Source organism: Centroberyx affinis, unplaced genomic scaffold (genome assembly GCF_046629955.1).
Source record: "Centroberyx affinis isolate AG114_WGS23_722 - 3 ecotype Tasmania unplaced genomic scaffold, CSIRO-AGI_Caff_v1 ptg001293l_1, whole genome shotgun sequence".
Lineage (NCBI taxonomy): Eukaryota > Metazoa > Chordata > Actinopteri > Beryciformes > Berycidae > Centroberyx > Centroberyx affinis.
In genome coordinates this window covers 577,501-602,200 of record NW_027279799.1, presented here as the reverse complement: position 1 = coordinate 602,200, position 24,700 = coordinate 577,501, and the positions used below count along the sequence as shown (strand labels likewise).

The following is a 24,700-nucleotide window of genomic DNA, read 5'->3' as shown; positions in this document are numbered from 1 at the left end:
TTGGGTCATGGTGAACCCATGGTGAAGGTTAGGAGTCTGATTCCCATCTTGAACACTCATACTAGAGATAAATGCACTCATAGCACAGCACAGCAGTAGTGTAATGCACAATGAGCAGAAATGCCTTAATGATAACTTAGATTTAGACAAGCCAGATGTGACCCTTTCTAAACCACAGGGAATCTGACGTGGCATCACTGGCTGTGTGTGTGTGTGTTTGTACAAGTTTGCGTGTGTGTGTCTTTGTATCCTCACCAATAGCGAACAGCTCGACCCCGGCGTCTCGCAGGCTCTCGGCGGGTGGTATGACATCATCCTGGGACTTCCCATCCGTGATGAGGATCCCGATCTTGGGTACGCCATCCCGCGATCCAGACTCTGGCTTGAAACTGTTCTCCAGGATATAGGTCAACGCAAGGCCTGGAGAGAGAGAGAGGGAGAGAGAGAGAGAGAGAGAGAGAGAGAGAGAGAGAGAGAGAGAGCAAGAAGGATGAAGGAGGAAAAGGATGAGGATGAGAGATATAGAGTGATAATACAGCACAAAGAGAAAGAGATGAAGCTGGACAAGATGAACATGGATTTGCGTCTTCTATACCATTTTGAACAGATTAAACCAGTATCCAGTCTAGAATAGCAGTAAAACCAACCAGTAACCATATAAAAAAAACATGGATTTTTCTTCTACACCATTTTGAACAGTGTATCCAGTGTACAGGACCAGTAAAACAAACCAGTAGCCAAGCCCAGTATCATTCCAGTACCTGTGAGAGTGTTTCCTCCTTTGTATGGCAGGTTCTTGACAGCATCAATGACAGCATCTTTAGTGGTGAAGGCATTCAGATGCCACTCTATCCTGGGATCACCACTGTACTGAGCCAGACCTACACACACACACATTGAATACACCTTTTGTTACAACCTGTCATTTGCTTGTATGACTCACTCAGCATAGGCTTTTCAGGGAAAATACTGACATCAAGATGCAATGATAGCTGATTAATTAAAAAAAAAATATATATTTCTTGACAGATATGAGCTGATACCTGTATTAAAGCAATAGAAACATTTAAGCAAACATCAGAGGATAATATCGGTGTCCTGATCTACCCGTCTGACCCGGGAAAGAAGCAAGCTGGGACCCACCTATCCGTGTTTTGTCGATGCCAACATCGAAGGCATTGACCAGGTTCTCCAGGAACATGCGGACCAGCCGGAAGTTGATCCGACCAATACTCCAGGAGCCATCCACCAGGATCACTATGTCTGCTATGGCCAGGGTGTGACACACAAACGGGTCTACTGGAGGAGAGAAGAGAAGAGAAGAGAAGAGAAGAGAAGAGAAGAGAAGAGAAGAGAAGAGAAGAGAAGAGAAGAGAAGAGAAGAGAAGAGAAGAGGGTAAATCAGTGTTTTTCAAGTTTGAGTCGAAACAAAAGTGAAATATTTGAAAATCGCTAGTTCTAATCTAGAAAGTGAAACTGGGGGAGGAAAGGAGGAAATTGAAGTTTCATGTGGGAGTAAAAATAGACAGACAGAATAAAGGGCTAAATAGATCTTTGGAGAGGTGATGTTTTTTGACCTTTGATTTGCAGGTTTCTCAGTCAAGTCTGAGAATAAATGAATTATAGTAAATATGTGAGATGCATTTAAAATTTTTGAGAGTTGGGAAAGAAAGCAATTCAAGTCTGCATGTTTCAGGTTGTCTTTATTGAACAAAACACATACTGCACATACACAAACTGCCAGAGAACTGGAAAATGTGAAAATACATTTAGACAACATGACAAACATCATTCAGTTTCTTTGTATACAATGACATTGTCATTGTACACTGTGTAACAAAATCCAAGAGCAATCCTGCATATCTGTTTCCTTGTCCTGCTTGTTGTCTCGAGACATGAAAACATGTTCATAATAGCCTCTTGAATTTAATCATTTTGAATCGAGAGCTTGTCTCCCGCTCTGTGGTACCTTTGATTTAAGGTAGCTTCTCTTCTTGGATTCAAACTCTTCACAAGTTGCTGGGGAACTTCCACCTTTTCATGTGAAAACCTGAAAACAGTTTTAAAGTGTGGGAAAAACAACCACCACCTCAAACTAGTAGTAAGGAGAGATAAGAGTAAACCATGGGGAAACAACCCCACACACACACGTGCGCGCACGCCCGCTGGTACACACACACACACACACACACACACACTTACACACACACACTCACAAAATGAGTGTATAATCGATGTAGTAGTCGTAAATTTAAGGCAAAGCTTACAGAGGAAGAGATACAACTACAAATCTCTCTCTCTCTCTCTCTCTCCCTCTCTCTCTCTCTCACACACACACACACACACACACACATTGCATTAGTATCATAATTCTATAACTGCTTATCTTCTCTTCCTGCAGCCATTTCCAGTGTGATATGACAGGAATTTATACATCCACTTAAAGTTGCATCATACTTCTTTTTGCTATATCTACAGAAGTAATCGTGAATTATCCTGAACACATTGTAAAGGTTCCATAAATGGGAAAAAAATGGAAGAAAAGAGCATGCTGACTTTCTTTTTGTAAATAGCCAATGGGAGATGTAGCTTGTGTGAACTCAAAGTTAATAATGTGTGAATAGGTGGCTGGTGAATTCCAATTAACAACTACCACATTAGTTGGAGAAATTAAAGCAAAATATTGGTATAATTATTCCAAAGTGCCAAACATACAAAGTGCCATGCAACAAACCTTTTGGTCGAGCAACCTTTTTAAATGGTCGATAACGAAATGCCTGGAAAAATGCTTTGACTAACTTGAAAAACATATGTCACATTTGCCACCTTTGTGTGACTTTTTGTACTATTTTCTAAGGCCAACACCATCTAGAACTTGAAATTCATGAAAGGTATCTATTGTCAAAAGATGAGCGACTCTTTTCAGGAAGTGAGCTTTCATACAGAGCTTTCTGTCTGCTGTCTGTGTCTGCCTGACTCTCTGAACCATCCATCTGCTGCAGACGACAGACAAAGGAGAGGAGAGAAGACAGCAAGGACAAGAGACAGCTGATGACAATCTCTGTCAGGTTTGCAAATGCACAATATAAACCCACTATGGTGCTATTACAAAACACATTCACTCTACAGGTAATGTTCTGAAAAAGTTATGGGCTCTCACTTTTGTCATAATTGAAAAAGCAATCAAGTTATATTTTATTGGAACCCCAATCAGCTGAGATAGACAGTCTGTGCTGTCAGAAAAAAAATTGCAAAATGTTTTTGTTGCTTTGATTGTCTGGACTGGAGAGGAGAGGAGAGGAGAGGAGAGGAGAGGAGAGGAGAGGAGAGGAGAGGAGAGGAGGGGAGAGGAGAGGACTGGGCAAATTGCTTAAGGTTCAAACCCTCTTTCAAAGAACCCATTTCACGCTCTTCAGAGTGGCACCTATCCAGGAATGTAATCATACTGGAATGGCTATCAACCATTACATAACTACTGACACCACAGCAAGAACAACCTTCATTATTCTATTATCCTATTATTGTGATGTCTATTACAGAAATGACAATATTGCAGTGAGGAGGAGAGGTGAGGCCAGGAGAAAAGAGGAGAAGAGAAGAGAAGAGAAGAGAAGAGACGAGCAGAGAAGAAGTATGTTTATTCTGCTCTATCTTAGTCCGAGAGTTTCAGTAAAATGGCAAAAAGCTAAGAGGCCATGGAGAAGAAAGATGAGTCTTTGTAGAGCTTCCTTTGTTATAAAACAAACACACACACACACACACTATGAAGAAGTTGTGTGTCATGTATTTGAGTCTGTCTCTGGCCACCACAACAAAGCACATCCTACAAGTCAGACAGTTTGGAAAGACCACACACACACACACACACACACACACACACACACACACACACACTCACACGCACACAAGCACATGCATACACTTTGTCTCTTATACAAAGACACACATAATACACAGACAAACACTATTACCCTCTTGCTCTCTTGCGCTCTCTTTTACACACACACACACACACACTCTCACACACACACAAGAACAAACAAACATGGCCTTTAAAGGGACTCTCAGGTGAAAGAAAGAAAGCAAGAAATAAAGAAAGCAAGAAAGACAGAAAGAAAGAAAGAAAGAAAGAAAGAAAGAAAAAGAAAGAAAGAAAGAAAGAAACAGAAAGGCTTCTTCAAAAGGAATAAAAGACAAACACACACACACACACACACACACACACAAAAAGGTTTGAGTAGGAGATTGGAGTTGGTCTATCAGAGAGGCCACCTCTTTGATTTCATGGCTCCTAACACACACACACTCACACACACACACACACACACCAAATCAGACAAGGAGCTACTCTAGTCTTTGCTAAAAAGTGAGAGACATTCAGATGGTATTAGTATCTATAGTAACTACTGTTTACAGTATGGGCGAATATGAGACGAGGGACTTAACAGGAAAGAAAGACAGAGAGAGAGAGGGAGAGAGAGGAACAGCAGCATTGGAGAGCAACACAATGAGAAAAGCCATTAAGGCGGGGGAAGGAGATGGTAAACAGGGGATTAGAGGGTTGGTAATTACAGCTAATTACAGCTCACTGGCTGTTCCCAAGTCTAAGGATGTCAGGGCAGCGAGGACGTCCTTCAGCCAGAGAGACTCGCTTTAAAGGATAACACCGATGTTTTTGTAAGTTTGTGCATATTATTTAGGTTGCCCCGCTCCTTTACATTATTGCTTCTGGTGTCTGCACACAGTCAGCGCAGTTGGAGATATCAGGGCTTGTTTTCCTCCCTTCAGAGGAAGCCATTCATTCTTTTACAGTATGAAAAACAACTTCCACAGACATAAAAATTGCCCAAGCCAGATAATCTATCACAGTAAACATGAAGCCTTTACTTTTTTTTGTCAAAGTTTCTGTTTTATCATAATTTCAGTTGAGTGTTTTCATATCAATGCGCACATTACATTATGCTCTGCTTACTGTTGATCACCTGACACCCAAAGGGAGAAACGGGGCTTTGGGCTTTGGAACACTCTAGGTCATCATTTAAAATCATTTGATGTACGCTGATGATACAGTCCGATACACACACGGCAAGGATGCAGCTCATGTTACTGCCAAACTCTCACTTGCTACGGACAAAGTTGCAACGTGGCTAAATGACTCCTGTCTACCTTAAATGTTGGAAAGACAGTGACTATGTATTTCTCTAACAAACAAAGACATGGTGACTGTCCCGGCATTTTTGTAAATGGACAAAAAATAAAAAATGTTGACGAGTTCAAATACTTAGGCGTTATTTGGGATCCCACACTGAGTTTTAAGAAGCATATAAAAAAGATGAGCCAAACACTGAAATATAATCTAGCCAATTTTAGACATATCAGAAATTCACTTACAACTGAGGCATCTAAGATCTTTTTAAATGCAATGATTTTTTCTCACTTTTCTTACTTTATGTCGTGTTGGTCTCAGGCAAACAAGGCAACCTTAAAGCCGCTTGAGTCTCTTCATAAACAAGCCCTGAAAATATTTGACAGGAAACCACGACAATATCACCACTGCCGCGTAATCTCTCGATATAATATGTTAAAATTTGAAAATGCAATCATGTATTCAGATATCCGTATGGTGTTCAAGACAAGACACAATGCCGCTCCCCCACCCTTGAAGATCTTTGTCCAACTCTGCTCCGAGAACACCAGCAGGACTACGAGGTCGACCTCAAGGGGGGAGTGTAGAGTTCCCAATCCTCCTTTTCATTTAAAGCCATAAAGGAATGGAACAAACTTCCCACTGACCTGAAAGTCTGTACAGATCTCCACACTTTCTCACGCAAAGCTAAGAAATGGATTGTAAATAACCAATCATGCCTACAATAGTCTACTACTACTATTTTGCTACTACTAATTTATTATTCAAAGTAGCATAATGTAATCTCACATATTGTGCAGTGTATGTATGAAATGTGGTGATGTGACTAGATGTGATTTTTTGTACTTCAACATGTACTTTGTAATTTATTGTATTGTTTGTGCTGTATTTTATGTCGACCTGCCCTGGGACTGCAGATGGAAATTAACAAATAGCTATAATCTGGTGCAAAGCATCTTTTCTCTTTTCTGAGATCAATGTTCTCTTTTGCACATGGTCCCTGACAAACAAACTTAATAAACTAAACTAAACACTTCTTAAAACACATTTTAACAGACATTCATTTTGACCTATTTTCCTGTTTTATTCTTTTGTAACATTGTTTTTGATTAATGTCTTATATTTAAGTAATATCTTAGTGGTTATTGTAACAGTTTTTAAAAGTACAATACAGAAACTACTGATTATTAACCAAGAAGGTACAACAGCAATACACTTTCCTCTGCAGATTAAAATTTTACCATCTTGCACACATATCATATGTGTGTGTATTTGTTTAACTGTTCGCTTAAGCCCAGCATCCCTCCGTCTTTCATTTAAGACTGATTTGAACAGTATCGCAAAACTTCAGCCTACATTATCTGATGACAGCCATGCATCAGAGGTGTCTGATGTGATCACTGAGGCCGATCAGGTTACTCTGCTGCAGTCTGGCTGAAGTGTTTATATCAGATTGTTTCATTTGGAGAGGAGCTCAATGAGTCTGATTAACAAATTACGGCTGCATGTAAATGTTGTTGGGTGTGTGTGTGTGGGGGGTGGGGGGTTGGGGCTTTCAGAGATGGAGTAGACTGACAATGATGACTGGACATACATCAAACTGTATAAATAGTGGAGGGTTTGAGCAATTTTTTTGTAATTTTAAATGCATTTCCTGCAATTCTACACACTTTGGCATCACTGTTGAGCTTTCTTGAATACACTAAAAGATAGACTAAATCACCTTCACCAAAAAGGAAAAGTGACAAACTATTGATATATGTAGGCCTAAGATATGATTGGCATGCTTGGTGATTGATGACATTTTAAGAGTGAATGTCCCGTATCACAAACAAACTGAATGAATGATGACATGCCGTATGAATTTGGCCAAGCACCAGGATACTGTGTGTCGGCCGTATAGGATTTAGCAGACCGTATTTCCTAATGCAAATGAATGTAATGACTCAGCAATCAATTGTTAAGCTGAAGATCCAGATTCAATCGAGGCTGTCAGACGCGACAACCTCTTCCTCCATTCACAGCGATCTCCTGGGTGTGTGTTACACGCGCTCCGCGTAGCCAAGCTGCTTATAAGGATTGTGCAATTGAGAAGGACAATCAGAAAGGGAGGAGAGAGTGTGACGGCCGTGGAAAAAGGAGACTTACAGGGAATTCTTCACACAAATATAGCAATTATTTCCTATCAGACATTGTTGTACAAAAATGACTACTTGGACAGCTTAACTCTATTCATATACATTTATTATTTTTTATTTATTTTCTGAACTCAGCCACAGAATTCCTCTAATTTCTCTGAGTTGTTCATCCCGGTCCAGCTGGACCGGCTGGAGGCTTTGCGGCGTGTTTATGCTTCAAGGCTGTTACACAAACACACACACACACACACACTCACACACGCACACACGCACACACACACACACACACACACACACACACACACACACACCTAAGAAGCATGTGACATCCCATTGCACATCAATTTTGACTTATTTTACATACATTAGTCTTGAAAAGTTTGACTTGTAAATGCATGCATCTGCAAGCCTACTCCAAATAGAAATAAAGTTCTACATAATAGGCTAAATATCATTTCAAATAATCCAAACTCATTTTTGGCATTCAATCAGTGGCTTGGCCGGCTGTTCCTCCTCCACCAATCAGAATACGGCTTCACCATTCTAACCGATTATGACATCATTGGATGGAGTTGGACTCTGCTCTACCAATCAGAGCCTGTCTAAGCTGCACTGATGACATCACAATCAGAATTCTGATGTGTTTGGTCAGGTCAGCAGCTCAGGGCATAAAAAGCCTCGCTTGAGGTCTTCAGCTGTACCAGCTCCCCTGGGTGCTGGTACAGCTGTTGCTTGGACTGCGGCAAGAGGCTGTCTTTCCGAATCTTTTTACACAGTCAGACCAGTAGCTATTGGCTTGATGGGCGTGTTTGGAAACTTTCTCCTATGTTAAGTTAATAGTTCACTGAGTTGTGTTTCTGAGAGAAATGAGGACCCTGTGAAAACAAGTATTCAAATGATTGCAATCCTGTCAAAATCGACTCGAGACATCAAGAGATGGAGCAGGAGCAACAGATCGGTGGTGTCTCTCACGTCTCTCATGCTGGCTTTTTTTTAAAGTTTTTATTTTTTTTTCTAGTTAATTTTTGACAGTTTGGACCAGGTGGTGTGGCGGCTAGCGAACACGGTTCATTGAAGAGCTGGTGGTTGGTACGAAGAGATGCAGTTCACCTCCCGCTGAAGCCTGCCAGGCCAGTCCAAATGGTGGTCTGGCGGTCGTGGTTGAGGCGCGGTTTGCCTCCCGCTGAAGCAAATGCCACCAGGTGTCGTAGCGGCTAGTGAACGCGTTTCGTTGAAGAGCTGGTGGTTGGTACATTTGGTTGGTGGTTTGTTGGTAAGCCTGCCAGCCAGTCCGAAGAGTTTGTGCTCCTCGTTAGTATAGTGGCTAGTATCCCTACCTGTCACACAGGAGACCGGGGTTCAATTCTCCGACGGGAAGGCAAGCTTCCCTGAATTTCCCCAAGGGGATTAATAAAGTGCTATCTTATCTTCAAGGGTTGTAGGCCCTTGTCAAAGTCCACAGTAAGCTTTACCAGGGGCTCCAGGGAATGTGCTGGGTGCTGCTCCTGCTGCTGCAGCAGTACCGTTAAGCCAGGTGGTCGTAGTCAGTAGTGGAAAGCAACAACACTGCTGCTGCTGCTGCTACTACAGCTGCTGCAGCAGTATAGGCCTAGTAGTGGTAGTTCCAGTAGTTCTCATTACAAATATCTTAAAGTAGCGTTTTGGCTAGTCATAATGTAATGAGAGATATTGTAAATTAGCATGTAAGATATCTCTCATTACATTATGACCAACCGAAATGCTAATTTAAGATATCTCTCATTACATTATGACCTGTCAAAAATATCTCGAAAAAAGACGCCTCGCAGCATGTGTGCACCACGACTACACCGCTCTCACCTTTCAGCACGTCTGCAGCGCAGCCACATTGAAAATATTGGATTTGCGCATGCAAAAGACGGCAAATTTGAACCGTCAATTTTATTGGGGGGGACAATTTTGCCTACTTTGAACACTGGGGGGGGGAAGCGTCCCCCCCCCTCACCGATTACGTAGAGGTCTGACAATGACCTAGTTGCTGAAAGACTAAAATGTGAGCTATATTGTATTCAGGCACTGAGGAGCTCATCTTTGAGAAGAAGAAGAAGAAGAAGAAGAAGAAGAAGAAGAAGAAGAAGAAGAAGAAAAAGAAGAAGAAGAAGAAGAAGAAGAAGAAGGAGAAGAAGAAGAAGAAGAGGGAACTAGTGATGTGTTAATTAGTGCTAATATACAGTCTGAATGCTCGTGTTGTGTGAAGTGAAGCTGATGAGAACATGGAGCCCAGTCGTGGGGAAATGTTTCCCAGCAGCAGAATATTTGAGGCTAATCTGATTTTTCTGAGTTCTGAGTTTTCCCAGCTATGAAAACTATGTCACTGGTTTCCAATGGCTTTAAGCAATTTTAATTGATTCAAATGGAGTTCATCTGATCTTAACCGGATGTAACGGCATTAACATTTGACACAGTGACAATAACAGACTAAAACATAAAAATGGCACAGTATCTCAACATTTTAAGTTCCATATTTACAAATCCATCTCAATAAAATCTGCTAATCAACTGAAAGTGGTTCAACGGCGCAATTTCCTGCATTTTTTGGAAAACAATACCCAATCTCTCTTTCTGAATACATCACTGTGGGAATTAGCAGTAGGCCGCTGAAAGACATGAATATTCAGATCTGACACAGGCCCGTAAAATGTTTTCACAACCTCATCAGAATGACATCTGCAGTAATGGGGTAGATGTGTGGAAAACAGAGAGAAACACACACAAATAAATACAGAGAGAGAGAGAGAGATGGGAACACAATCAAATACACACACGCATGCACACATCGACCCACACACTCATACATACATACATACATACAGTAGTTTCCCTCCCACCAATGTCGTAGGAATGCTAGAGAGAATGTTTCTAGTTTCTAGTGAAATCCCACCTCTCCGCTCTCTGTCTGCCTGCCAGACAACAGCCGGCTGGTCAAAGGTCCCTCTGCTCCTTCTAAGCCCCATCTGCCTTTCCTCTCCTCTTCCCTACCTTATTCCCACTCTCTCTCTCTCTTCTCCTCTAACGCCCTCACCGCCGGTCAAAGTGCAGTTGCAGGCGAATAGCGGGGAGCAACGTGTGCGCATAAGAGAAAGAGCAAAAAGGGAGGAAGAGGGACAAGTGAGGGAGAGAGGAGGAGAAGTGGGGAGAAAATGTGGGATTCGTGCTTGATGAAATACCACAGATATATTGTCAGATTCTGGTGGTGCCAGCTCCCTCCTCGCTCCAAGTATATGGTTTCTTGTTTTCTCCTCTTCTCGTCTGCTTCTCTCCCCACCTCTATCTCCCTCTGTCCATCTTTGTGGCTAGCTAATGAGAGGCAGGCTTTGTTTGGCACGGTAAGCTTTCTTAAATACTCCAGTAACTCAAACAAACTGCCATGGCAGAGTGGATGACATGTCGGTCTCTAATATATGTGTCTGTGAGCACGTCTGTCTGTTCTTGTATGTCTATACTTATGAGGACCAACTGGCTTTACAAGGGTAGAAAAATGAGGAAAATCGTTCACTCTGCTATACCGCTACGCTCCAGTAGGCTAGCTGTCTTTAAGTGTCATAGTAACCTGCTAGCCAAAATGTTTTGTTAGCATTGCCCAAACTTTCCACATCTGTTACGCAAATCTGCTTTGCTAGCTTAATCTAGTTGTAGGCTAACAAAAATATCTGCCAGCAAAAATATTTTTTGTCATGCATAAATTAGCCACCTCAGTTGCAAAGCTACAGTATGGGAAACTAACAGCGGGCAAGTGAGCATCACTCAATATGAGGTAAGCTGTCTGACAGACGGATCGACTGACTGACCTGGATTTGGCTCCTGATAAACGCGTCTTGTGTGGCGGAAAAAATAACTCGCCTGCTTACACAGGTTCCAGTTCCAATATTCAGTTTACATTATAACAATTTTATATCACCTTTTCTCTATACAGATTTGTCTTCTCTCTGCAGAAGAGGGGGGGTGTTTGTGTGGCGAATCGTCTTTGCGACAGTCATGTAAAACACTACCATGGCAGAGCATATGACATGTCAGTCTCTAATATGTGTGTGTGTGTTTGTTCTTGGATCTCTTGTATATGAGGACCAAATGTTCTTACAAGGATAGAAAAATTAGGAAAACCCTTCAAAGTGCTGACATTTTGCCGGTCCTCAGTGAGCACCCTTCTATCTCTCTCCCTCTCTCTATTTTAGGTTTAAATCTTGGGTCTATGGTTAAGATTAGATTTAGGATTAGGTTTAGGTTTGGGTTAAGGCAAGGGTTAAAGTTAGGCATGTATGGAGTGTTAAGGGTCAGGAATCACAGAATGTAGTCAGTGCAGGTCCTCACAAGTACTAATGGAAATATGTGTGTGTGTGTGTGTGTGTGTGTGTGTGTGTGTGTGTGTGTAAGTGTGTGTAAAAGTATGTGGTTGGGGACAATTGCATTAACTTGTGGGGGAGTGGAGAAATGGGCTATAAAAATGTGACTGTGACAATGGGAGCCACTGTTGGCTGGACAAAGACAAAGACTGCTAACAGACTGGGAACTGACAGAGAGAGACGATGTATAGACAAACAGAGAGACAGACGGGCAGGCAGACACAGACAGACACACATGAAGACAGACCAACAAACAGAGAGGCAGACAAACACGCTGTCAACAGGACCAACACACAGACTCCAATCTATCTTACATCTAAAGGTATCGTCTAAAATTTCAATCCAAGACCCCTCATATCTTCTCATTCAATGAATAATAATCCTCATCATCATAATCATCTTAAGTAATAGTAGCAGTATAGTAGTAGTAGCAGTAGTAGTAGTAGCAGTAGTAGTGGTAGTATTAGAAGTAGCCTAGTAGTGTACACATAGACACACACACACACACATGCAGGCCCACACCCAGACATGTTGTCCTCACAGCAGACCAGACTAATTGAAAGCAGAGATGATTGCTCTTTAATTCTCTAGTCCCAGGGAGTAACACACACACACACACACACACACGTATGGCTACACATAGACTAGGGGAATAACGCATGCTCATAAAACTCATAAAAACAGACACACATTACTCATATACTCTCTCTCTCTCTCTCTCTCTCTCTCTCTCTCTCACACACACACACACACACACACACACACACACACACACACACAAACATAGACACAACCAGTTTAGGACACTTGGACACCATCTTGTTTCTCTTTCTTTCTGTCTCTTTCTTTCTGTCTGTCTCTCTCTCTCTCTCTCTCTCTCTCTCTCTCTCTCTCTCTCTCGCTCTCTCTCCCTCTCTCCTTCCTATCTTCTTATTAACAGTGGTTCTTCCCAGCCGGCAGTGATTTATTGCTGACCTCTATTTAGCCAGGGATCAGACAGAGTGTGCTGTCATTTCAATCTCTCACTAGTTAAGTTTTATTTCCCCCGCCACTGTGATTGTGTTTCAGTGTCTGGAATTAACATTGAGAACAGTGACAGGCATGCAGATAGATGGGCAGCAGCAGTGACAGTCTCTGCACTGCCGAGTGTATTTCCCATTGTCTCAGCCAAAGTTTGATTCCTAGGTAAACTTCCTTTTAAAAGAACACCCACAACAAGGCTAATTTACTACACAAATAATCTTACATTCATTCCCAAATAGTTTTACACAAATTCATTTAGCTATTGAGAATTGATCTGTTTGATTTTGGCATCGTATTCCATGTATTATAGAAAAAACACCTCAGTGAAATGATGAAGATGAAAATAATATTATTCAGAATGTGAAATGCCTTTTTAATGGTCACCCCTGTAAGATGTTTTCTCAGTATATCATTTCAGGATGAATAATAATAAGGACCATTTCTCCTCCCTGCTGTTTATGTTGTAGAACTTGGTGCCTTAATAGAAGCATTTGGCTGTATTACGCAGTTAAAATGTCTACTTTAAATCAATGCAATCCAGTCCTTTCCAGCTCTTATTTCAACAGCCTTTTATAGACAGTCACCTACAAAATATTAGCTACAAATGCTAGTGAAATCAGTAGAGCCATAAGAGTTCCTTATGCGTCATGGTTTTGTACTTTGTACTTCATGGCCAAGCCAATTGGTGATCAGATTGTTTTTTTTTTTTTTTTTTCACTTCTCATTAAGGTTAGGCATAACCTTATGCATCTGTGAGGTTAACGTTAGAGGATTTATAATCAACTTTTTAGTTGTTATTCGACTTTTTAATTCAAAATCAAGACACACTGCAGCGTTGCAGCGGGGTCAGAAAGTAATAACCATGCTTCCTGTGACAATGTCCAATAAGACGTTATTCAGGCAAGGAGCACAATACCAGCCAGTAAGCAAAGATTTGACTATATTGCTTAGCAACAAACGTTTTTTCCAAGAAATAAAAATGGAATAGCTGGGGCCATAAAAATAGTTCCAACCCCCTCAGTGCTGCGACTTTTTTATACCCAAGGCTTAGAAATTCTGTCAACCCTGGGCATCGCTTTAGCCTGCCTGCACTGACAGAGATTGTTTCCGTTTTTAAGTTCTCCAAAAAGGTGCTGGTGCTACACAACAAGAGCTCATAAAACAAGAATTTCTTTTTTTATTGGCTTGTTTATTCAATCAAGAGAGAGGCAGTAGATTGATACACCTGTCGTTTGCTCAGTGGCCCTGAGAACAACTCAGACAAACTCAGCCAGGCACAAACATTCATATTCATCTGAGAGACCTGTGTGTACGTGCGTGTGTGTGTCTGTGTGTGTGTATGTGTGTGTGTGTGAGTGTCTAGTCTGATCCAGTGGGTTTTAAGGTGTAATCCGACAGCTGTTTTTAGACGGTTTGTGTCGTTCCACCAGAGACCTCTCCCTGCCTGGCCTTCTGATCTTTAATCCACTGGCTTGTTCTGTTCCACTTCACTGAATACACACAGACAGACTGGCAGAATAGACACTTTATGTATGCTGAAAGCAACACATGGCTTATAAACTTAGTGTCTCTCTGTCTCTCTCTCGCTCTCTGTTTCTCTACCTTTCCTTCTGTCTTTCCATCTCTGTCTGTCTCTCTGTTTGCCTTGTATCTTTTTCCTTTTCTCTCCCTCTGTTTGTCTTCCTCTAATCTCTCTGTCTGATACGCACACTCACACAAACTTGTTGAATTGTTTGGGCTTCTATTTCGAAAGCGGAACCTCTCTTATCATATCTGGTTATTTTTTAGCCCCATGCACACATTGTAACAGCCCTAGAGGTAGGAGTGGTGCCAGAGCAATGCTGTTTTGTGACACTATTCAATATAATGCCGGCTTAAACATTAATTTTGCGAGGTGGAATTAGGAGTTTGCATGCCAACCCACCCCCCCTTTATCTCTCTCTCTCTCTCTCTCTATCTATCTCTTAAGAGAGTCATTGTAAAATCATGGAAATCCATGCAGAACAGACCTGGGATGCAGCATATGCTTTCCCTGTACAGCACTGAAAATAAACATCAGCATTTTGCAAGCATATACTACACTGCTGATAAAACATGAGTTTTTAAAGCATTATGTCCTAAGCAATAAATGAGCTAGCCTTCAAAAAAAAGAGTAATGTGTTTAATTTTACCAAGCTAAAGGAGAGTTTGGTGTGATCTCAAACAACAGTTAGAGTTTAGACCAGAGGGTGGCAGGGGGGAAGGATGGAGGGAAGAAGACGGGAAAAGTAGAGAGAGGGGAGAAGAGGCAGAAGAGGAGGAAATGGAGAGGGAGGAAGGAAAGAAAGGGGAAGAGGAGGAAGGAGGGAAGGGAGAATGCATAAAAGGAAGGGAGGGAGAAAGAGGAGGAGACAGGGGAAGAAGAAGGGATGAAGACAGAGGAGAGATGCATAAAGGCGTAGAGAGGAGAAGAGGCAGAGAATAAAGGTACTTTGGTATAAGGAGGAGGTAATGGAGAGCAATGAAGACAGGAGTATAGGGAGGAGAAGAGGAGGTAGGACAGCAGAAGAGAAAAAAGAGAGAACGTGAAGGGGAATGGGAAGGGAGATGCACACATAAATGTATACATTTTGAAATATTTTGGTTCTTGAATGTAAAAATGACCAAGTGGCACCATCTGCTCTAGACTTCAGAGTGCAACTTTTATCAGTGAGCGTGAAGAGGGAAGGGACAGAAGCTATAGGAGAAGGAAATGAGAGAGGAAGTGGTCACTAATTATGCTAATTGACCTCTGCACTTAACGAGTCCTTGCCACTAATGACCAAAATGCCATCAGCACATCCACACATGAACGCACTCTCTCTCTCTCTGTCTGTCTGTCTCTCTCTCTTTCACACACACACCCACACACTTGTTAACCGCTGTCACACAATTAGCTCAACTCATCCATGAACCCACTCTCCCCATCGAGGGCAAGGACAGAAGTCTGGCTAGCATGGAGACCACACACACACACACACACACACACACACAAATCCCAGTGAGTAATGGCTGTTCTGCTCCCAAGTCCCTGAACACACATCCAAAGTGTGTGAGGATGATATTTTTTTTTAAGTTCTCCTCAACAGGAATTATTCAACAGTTGGCCAATGTCCAACACCAAATGTAAAACACAAATTATGCTATGATGGAAACAGTGTAAAGCAAGACAAGACAAGACGAATGGAGACAAAGAGAGCATTTCTGGAAGACTTGGGTTTACCTGAGTTCCCGGGGTGCGTCTGTTCATTTAGCATTCAGTTAAACACTCCACTCTCTCATTCCTTTGCCCTTCACACTACACACTCTAACAGGCACACCCGCTCACAGACCGCTATTGAAATTGTGCATTTTCAGATCATCGGTGAACCGAATTTAAACAGCTATTTTATTTTTCTGTCATGTTTTTAGCCATGACACGCATATTTGTCAGTCTCTGCTGACAGCAGACGGGTAAGAATCGATAACTGTGTAATGCTGAGAGGCAGACAAAGAGACTGGCAGCTTGCACATAAGTGAATGTACAGTAATGTATGTATTCACTGCATTTCTCTCTCTTTTTACCCATCCTGTGTCATCAGTTTTGGCACGTTAACTCCTCTCTCCCACCTCTCTCTCCAGTTATATGGATCAACTTAGTGACATAGCTCTTTGGCTACGAGCCCCTCACACCCCATGTAGCCACTGAGCATCACACTGAATAAATGGTGAGGCTAGGATTTAAATTAAAGACACGCACACACACACACAGACAGAGAGAGAGAGAGAAAAAAAATCAGTCGGAATAAATGGTAATGCTGGAAACTAATAAGGCAATAAATATGGCAACATACATACACAAACACACGGACATACACACGAATGCAGAAATGCACACAGGCGCAGAGAGACGGAGAGAATTAGACTAAATGAATAGTAAAGCTGGGAATTAACAAGGCGATAAATAAAGAGAGATGCGCACACACATGCACACACACACGCACACACACACACACACACACAGAGCCAGAGTGCCAGAGCCTAAATAAATGATAATGTTAGGAATTAAGGCTGGCTATAAATACAGAAACCTCTCTCCCCAGGTGTGCGTTTGTTACCCTCTGGAGAGGTGATGGATGTTAGGACTCTCTCTCTCTCTCTCTCTCTCTCTCTCTCTCTCTCTCTCTCTGTGTGTGTATGTGTATGTCTCTCTCTCTCTCTCTCTCGAAGTGTTGAAGAATGTCACAGAATCTCATTGGCCTCCAGTTCAACTTCAACTACCGAGCTCCCTTGAGTTCAATCTGTCTGTATGTGTCTGTGCGTGTGTGTGTGTGTATGTGTGCGTGCGCGCGTGCGGTGGGTTTAAAGTTTCGATCAGGGAGTGAGGAAGACAGTGTCTGTTTACTCCGCCCTCACATCCTATTAGGTAATATGAATTTGTTGGAGAAAAAAATGTCGCAGCATAGCTCAAGAGAAGAGAGAGGCTTTTTACTCTTTATTGGTCATAGATTTCCGCTTGTCTGTAGGCCGCTCTGATTGCTTTTTGTATAAAAGCTGAAACCAAGCAAGTCAGGCATTTAATGAGTGGATTGGTATTGATATCAAAGTCTACCCAATTAAGTGTGGAGTGGAGTTCTGAGATGCATCACTACCTTTTTATTGACATCTGAAACTTTTATGTAAATGAAAGCAATTACATCAAAAGGTTGATGATAAAATGGTGTGAAATTTTTAAAACACATCCCAATGTTGTTTGAGACTAAACATGCTGTTGTTTTTCCACAGAAACAGTCTTAATAAAACACTGAAACCCATGATGTAGGCTATGGTACTCAGCCATTTCAAAAGTGTGCCAGGTGACAATTGGCTGTCACCTGGTACAATACCTCAAAATTGGCTGTAGGAGGGAAAACTTGGACTTTGTTGTTGTTAAAACTCTGTGGTGTGTTCAGCAATGCTGCATCAGGCTTTGGTTAAGAGGAGCCGGTTCTGAATTATCTGTTAGATCTTAATGGCATCAATTACAGAATGACAACCATCTGTTTTGGAGGCTACTGGCACACATTTGTAACTTAACACACACACGCATGCATGGACACACCTACACAAACACACACACACACACTCTCTGAGATGTCCTGTATATACTGTATGTCTATCGCAGCTGTCCAAATAACAGCTGTTATTTTTGCAGAAACGTTAGTTTAGGGCCAATTCCCACTGAAGATATATTAGTGTCTAGCACAGAGGACCGACTAATAGATTTGTTATTGTTTTGATAAGCGAAACATGGATATTTATCGTTAATGGCTATGCAGTTCCTTGCTGACTTTATTTTGGATCAAAGATGGACGAAACCAGCAGACTCATCAGCAGAAACCACCAGACCAACTGTTAACACAGGAAACATTAATTTTTATGAGTCACTGGAACCTAAATCTCAAACCTTCTCATGCCAAGGACCCCAAACGGCTGTGTACCCCAACATCTGAGAAACTGTGGTATTTAGCCTTGATTTAGCACAGACTGGTGTTATCCTACTGTCTAAAACCAGACCAGATCACCAGACTGATCACTTCTCTTATTGTACTGACTAGTAAATCAAACTTTGCAAAATTAAACTATTTTCCATTTTTCCAGGCACCTTCTGGCATTCCTTCAAGGACGCTTGGGCAACCCAGAACTCATTTTGGAGCCAGGGTGCACCCATTTGTCAAAGCACAGATTAGTTTCAAGGCCACCCTTGTTTACCCTCATTTTGTGAAGTAATTTCAGTGACTGACCCAAAACCTGCTTTCTTCACAGTGGAGGATACTTCAACATCCTTAAGTACCAACCAACTTAAAATGTAATATAACTATGTATGAAATGTATTTGTATAACACAGAGCTACACAGTGTTTTACAGACACTAAAACAATAACAAACAAAAGCCAATAAGCTAACCAATAAAAATGGCAGACATGAAATAAAAATAAATATAATAAAAAAAATCCGAATTAGTAAGCAAGTAAAAACAAATTATATAAAGGTGTGTCTGTAAATATCATACTTGTGATATATCGTATACTGTGATGAGAGTAATAAGGACTGTTTGAAATGTTTTGGAATACTTTTTTGTAGACAATTAACCAAAGTGGAACCCAAGAAACAAGTTAATAAAGATGGCTGCCTCCTGAGCTGACATCACGTCCCTCCATCCCATAGTGTGATAGCAACACAGCATCACCTCTTCCTCTCTGCCTTTTCTTCTCAGTGCAAACTAGAAAGAGCAGATGTTGAGGTTCTGACACTTAAGGCTGCGAGAGGAACGTAGATATAAGTAAGAACGTCAAGGCCTGAAACTGCCATTTTTTATGCCCCAGGGGCCAGAGAGAGTCTTCTAATGGCAGAGTAACAAAACTGACTGAAACAACTGGAAGGTAACAGACAGACAGACCTTGCTTGGCACTCGAATTGGCAAGTAACTAAAAAACTCTTTCTTATTCATTCTCATTTGGTTGTGAGGCCACTTGCTGTGTGTGTGTGTGTGTGTGTGTGTGTGTGTGTGTGTGTGTGTGTCTGTGTGTGTGTGTGTGTCCATATGGTGTTGAGCAATTGACTGATTACTCAGTGCAGCAATGTAATCTCCAGTACAGCATCTTTTTTCCTCTTTCTGGTCCAATCAGCTGCAGATTAACTCTGATGTCACTAGTTCTGTCTGGTCCAATCAGGAGCAGATTAACTCTGATGTCACTACTTCTCTCTGGTCCAAACAATTGCAGATTAACTCTGATGTCACTACCTCTGTCTGGTCCAATCTGGTGCAGACAAACTCTGATGTCACTACATCTGTCTGGTCCAATCAGGAGCAGATTAACTCTGATGTCACTACATCTGTCTGGTCCAATCAGGAGCAGATTAACTCTGATGTCACTACTTCTGTCTGGTCCAATCAATTGCTGATTAACTCTGATGTCACTAGATTTGTTTTACTTGGCCCAATCAGAAGTAGATTAATTGCGATGTCACTACTTCTGGTGTTCTTGATCCAATCAGGAGCAGATGAACTGTGATGTCACTATATTCTTGGCCCAATCAGAAGCAGATTAACTGTGATGTCACTGCATCTATCTTTTTTGGCCCAATCAGAAGCAGATTAATTGTGATGTCACTACCTCTGTCGTTCTCTTGAGTCCAACTAGTGGCAACCTCAGCAAGATCAGACTCTCTAAACATACGAACAATTTATTTGTATCTTGTCAAAAAGTCCTCAATCAGAGTCTGCTGTCTTTCAGAACACATCTTTTTAGGATTGGTAAAGCCCAGTGAGATGATAGAGCCATGTATGTTTAGTCCAAGAAGATTTTGAGTGAAATCAAGATTCAGATAAAACTCCCACTGATAAAAGAAAAAAGAACGTCAGTGCTGGAAAAACATAATAGGTTAGAAACAGTCTGCACACCACAAGGCTCCCTTCTGTTCTTTTTAATGCACCAAAGTAGTTGTAGGAAAACATAAGTAGTAGCATAGAAGCTGTTGGAAAAACATAAAATACTCATTTCCAAAATTAAAGTTTAAATTTAAAAGGTCAATGAGTAGAAGACTGTAGTAAAACCAAGATCATTACTGCTATCAGCCTGCAGCCAACAGTGTCAGTGGGGAGACGCTCAGTGTCCTTCACTGAACTGATAAAACACCACACACACACACACACACACACACACACGCACACACACACACACACACACACACACACACACATACACACACACTGAGCAGTCTGGTACTCTCTGCTCAGTGAAGCAGCTTCAGTCCCTGCATTACCCCAACCTGCTGAGCATGTCATTCTCACACACACACATACCTTTACGCACACACACATTTACATTCACATAAACACAAGTGGATATTAATATTCTCTCGCTGCTTCTGTCTCTCTATCACTTTGTGACTCTCCCAGTGTGACTCTACCTCTCCGTCTCTCCTGTCTGCCTCTCTTCCTGTCCCTCTCTCTCTCTCTCTCTCTCTCTCTCAAAATCACAGCAAAAGTATCGGCTTCACTTCTGAAAACTTTGAAAATGAAAAAAGAAAACAGTTCCACGCTTGTCATTGCTTGAGAGATCCTAAGTATTCAAAAGCAACTCTGTAACCATCACTTGTAGAAAACAAACACACATTAATTAGATGTGTTCACAACATAAATTATGTTTCTATTACTTCTGTTGCTCATAAACCAAAAAAACATGAGGAATTTTACAGAACAAAAAATACCTTGACTCACAACAGCCAATGAGAGACAAACACCAGAGGAATATTAGTATTAGTGTCTGATAGCTGAAAAAAAAAAACTACAAACAAACCAAGGTGAAATATTCCTTTAAAACCTATATTTCCACTTGTTCTTTCTTCACAGCCAGTCAATGACAGCCCAAGAGCAGACAGTAAATTAGTTTGCTTTAAAAGCTCCTGGAATGGCCAAAGTCTATATTTAGATCAGAACAACCCATGCTGATGTATACAATACCTTACAGGACGTTTAAGTCATTTGGACAGTATCTTTAGAACTAAAGTGGATTGCTAAGGTAGTTATTTTCCTGAGTGCAGAGGCAGCTTCACACAATTTCCTTGAACTGAATGCCCACCCCCCCTCCACTTCAAAAAGCACTCGCAGCTACTTTAGTTCAACTAACTTTTGACTAGTTCCTCCTCCGGTCACACACACACACAAACACACACACACACTAACATGCTCTCTCCCACATGCACTCATACACACATACTGTACACAAACACACACAAATCCAAGCTAGGAAGCCTGTGACAGAGATAAAGATAAAAAAAGTTATTCTAAATGTTTAGTATTTGTTTTAGTCTTGGATTACCAGAATCAAGGTGCAAAATAGAATATAATTAGTGCCACAAAGTTTAAACAATAACAGGAAAGTATTTGAAAGGCAATTTAATATACTTAACTGTGACTGACAATTAACCTTACAATCTATCTGATCTGAACTGTGATTATACGGTAAACCTCATGACGGTAACAGAAACACTGCAAATTATTTGCAAGTACTACATAACGAGGTCTGACACACACACATGCACACACACACACACACACACACGCACACACTCACAATGTTAACACCCAGAGAGATAGAAACTCACCCAAAGGTGTTCACGTGAAAATACACTCTAAATTTCTGGTTAAGTTATTCAAGTGTGGTCAACTGTGACTTCATGACTCGTGTTTACTTCTTATGTTAATAGGTATGTGTGCTAATCGGCAGCTTAGTGACTTTTTAAGTATTTATGACACACAAACGCAAACACAACAAAACACACACACACACTGTTTAACAAAAGTCATTTGAGGACAAAACAATAGCACTTTATCCTTGTGTGTCTCTCGCTAGCAACAAACAAAAGAAAATTAGATACTGGACTTGTCTGATGACTGCAACACACACACATACACACACACACACACACACACACACACACACACACAAACTCATATGCACAGAGAAGAGATGTGAGCATGGGCCAGCTGTTAATGAAAGGTTTTGTAAACAACCTACCCCCCCGACATAAAAGCAAGTTGATTACTACTCTGGAACAAAGCACTGATGGACTGTGTTGGCATTGCTGATATATACACACAGACACACACACACACAGATACACACACACACACACACACACAGCACATTCTATTGAAACAAAGTGGGAAATTATTATCATCACCACATCACTACACTACACAAATTCACACACACACACACACAAAGAGCCATCATAAAATCACATGTATTGTGAGCATTGTGGGACATTGTTATCATCACTACAGTACATAATTGCACAGACATAGACACACACACACAGCATGAGAGGGAGAGAGAGAGAGAGAGAGAGAGAGAGAGAGGAGCACACACACATTACAATACAACATAAATGAGCATATTCTGCTGAACCACAGTGGGACATTGCTATCATCGCTACAGTACACAAAGTCGCATACGCACGCACTAACACACACACACACACACACACACACACACACACACACACACACACACACTCACACGCACACACACACTCACACGCACACACACACTCACACGCACACACAGCACATTAGCACATTCTATTGAAGCGCAGTGGGACATTATTATTATCCCCAACAGGTATAAAGCAGAACACCAATCAAGGTCACCTCTGCTGTAGTGAATGGTGAGTGGCTCTGATAGCAGCCGTCTGGGGGAAATCCAACTTTATAATCTACCTGCTGACAGGAAGGGAGGGAGCAGAGAAACAGAACAAAGAAGAAGAACATCAAAGAGAGGGGGGATCTATACTAAACCTGTGTGTGTGTGTGTGTGTCTGTGTCTGTGTCTGTGTCTGAGTGTGTGTGTGTGTGTGTGTGTGTGTGTGTGTGTGTGTGTGTGTGTGTGTGTGTGTGTGTCTGTGTCTGTGTCTGTGTGTGTGTGCATGTGTCTGTGTGTGTGTGTGTCAGGGTTATTATATTGTAGGATTTTTCATTTGTTTTTATTTTTGTAGTTTTCAATTTATTATTTAAATTTCAGTTTGGTTTTAGTTTTCAGTATGGGTTTGATAGTTTAGCGTTTATTGTTTTTGCAAATGTTTTTGCAAAAGTTTCAGTTCTAGTTTTAGTATTTTTTTGGGGGGTGGTATTTTTTAAAGGTGTAATGATAATGCAGTTCAGTACAGGTACAATATGTTTGCAGTAGGTATTGTGTGATACAAACAATAAATAATAAAAAAGAAAAATAACTTGCAAATATACAAAAAGACAAAAACTAAAAACATTTCACACATTTTTTTAGTTTATTTTAGTTCGCTTTACAAGTAGATATGATAGTTTTAATTAAGTTTTAGTTTTTTCACAGTTTCAGTTGTATTTTTATTTCAGTTCATGACAATGTTTTCATCTTACTTTGCTATATAGAATACAGCAGCTAATCCGATTCCAATGGAGAACTACCGTTCCCTGGGATTAACAGCTGAACTGCCTTTTATGTAACTGTAATGTCTCTCAATTTCCCCAAAAAATTAACTGCAAACTTGGGCGAACACACAACTACTAGAGAACCACAGAAATAGTAAAAACCACGTTAGATAAACCATTCACTTCTGATGCTTTGATCTGTGAAAGTTGAGTTTCTTTTCAAGTAAAAAGCAGAACATTCTGTGGTCAGATAAACCAAGTGTGCCTAATGCTTTTTCGGGCTGATGATGACCGCACAGAGAGAAAAATGTGATGTTTTGTTTTACAGTGGCCTTATTACAGTGTATCATCCAGTGTACTAATTGATGGAAAAATGTTACATACACATGAATACTGAGCAAGTAGTTAATGAAAACCTCCCTAATACATAATAACTTACAAGGTTGTTAAAATCACAAGGAGTCTTGCTTCTGTAATTCAATATCTGTCTGGCTGAAACAGGAAGTTTGGGTGGGAAATAACATGGGAGGGACTGTTCAGACGTGTTCAAAAGTTCAAAAATGCTTTGCTCATGATCTTGAGCTTCACAAAGTCCAGATTCTTCAAAATAAATAAATTTCTACCACCAGGATGCAACTAGCTGACTTGGGAAAAAGAACACACAAACATGCCCCGCCGTACCATGTAGCCTCTCCTGTCACTTTGAAGGTGGTGAAGTTGCAGATTATAAATGATGGGAGAGGCGGAGGGGAGATTGTTCTGTGATGGTACAGTGTACCATTGTTTGGAATTTTTATGTAGCCTACACTTACTGGTACGCTATGAAATAACCACAAATAGTACACCATTTTCCAGGAAGTAAAAGTAATTTAGGATTTTTTGGGGCATTTATTGCTAAACAAGTGTACGTTATGATTTATCTAACAAGGTGAAAAAGTCATTTTCCATTTCAATGTGACTTTAAGAACACAACAATTACACTTAATACATAATGTATCAGGGAGCTTGCTTTTTTTTTTTTTTTAATGATTATTTATTGTGCTTCCAACACTTTTCCATAGGTTGAT

The 24,700-nt window shown here is 41.0% G+C and overlaps 1 protein-coding gene across 1 annotated transcript in view; it reads right to left on the bottom strand.

Annotated features, from left to right (window-relative positions):
- Positions 1-24,700, bottom strand: part of col14a1a (collagen, type XIV, alpha 1a) — a 147,689-nt gene that overhangs the window by 91,984 nt on the left and 31,005 nt on the right. Inside the window, exons 5-7 of the mRNA XM_071525433.1 lie at positions 1,144-1,299; positions 762-881; positions 256-420 (exon numbers count right to left, since the gene is read on the bottom strand). Of these exons, the coding sequence (XP_071381534.1) occupies positions 256-420; positions 762-881; positions 1,144-1,299 (441 nt within the window). The remainder of the gene's footprint in view (positions 1-255; positions 421-761; positions 882-1,143; positions 1,300-24,700) is intronic.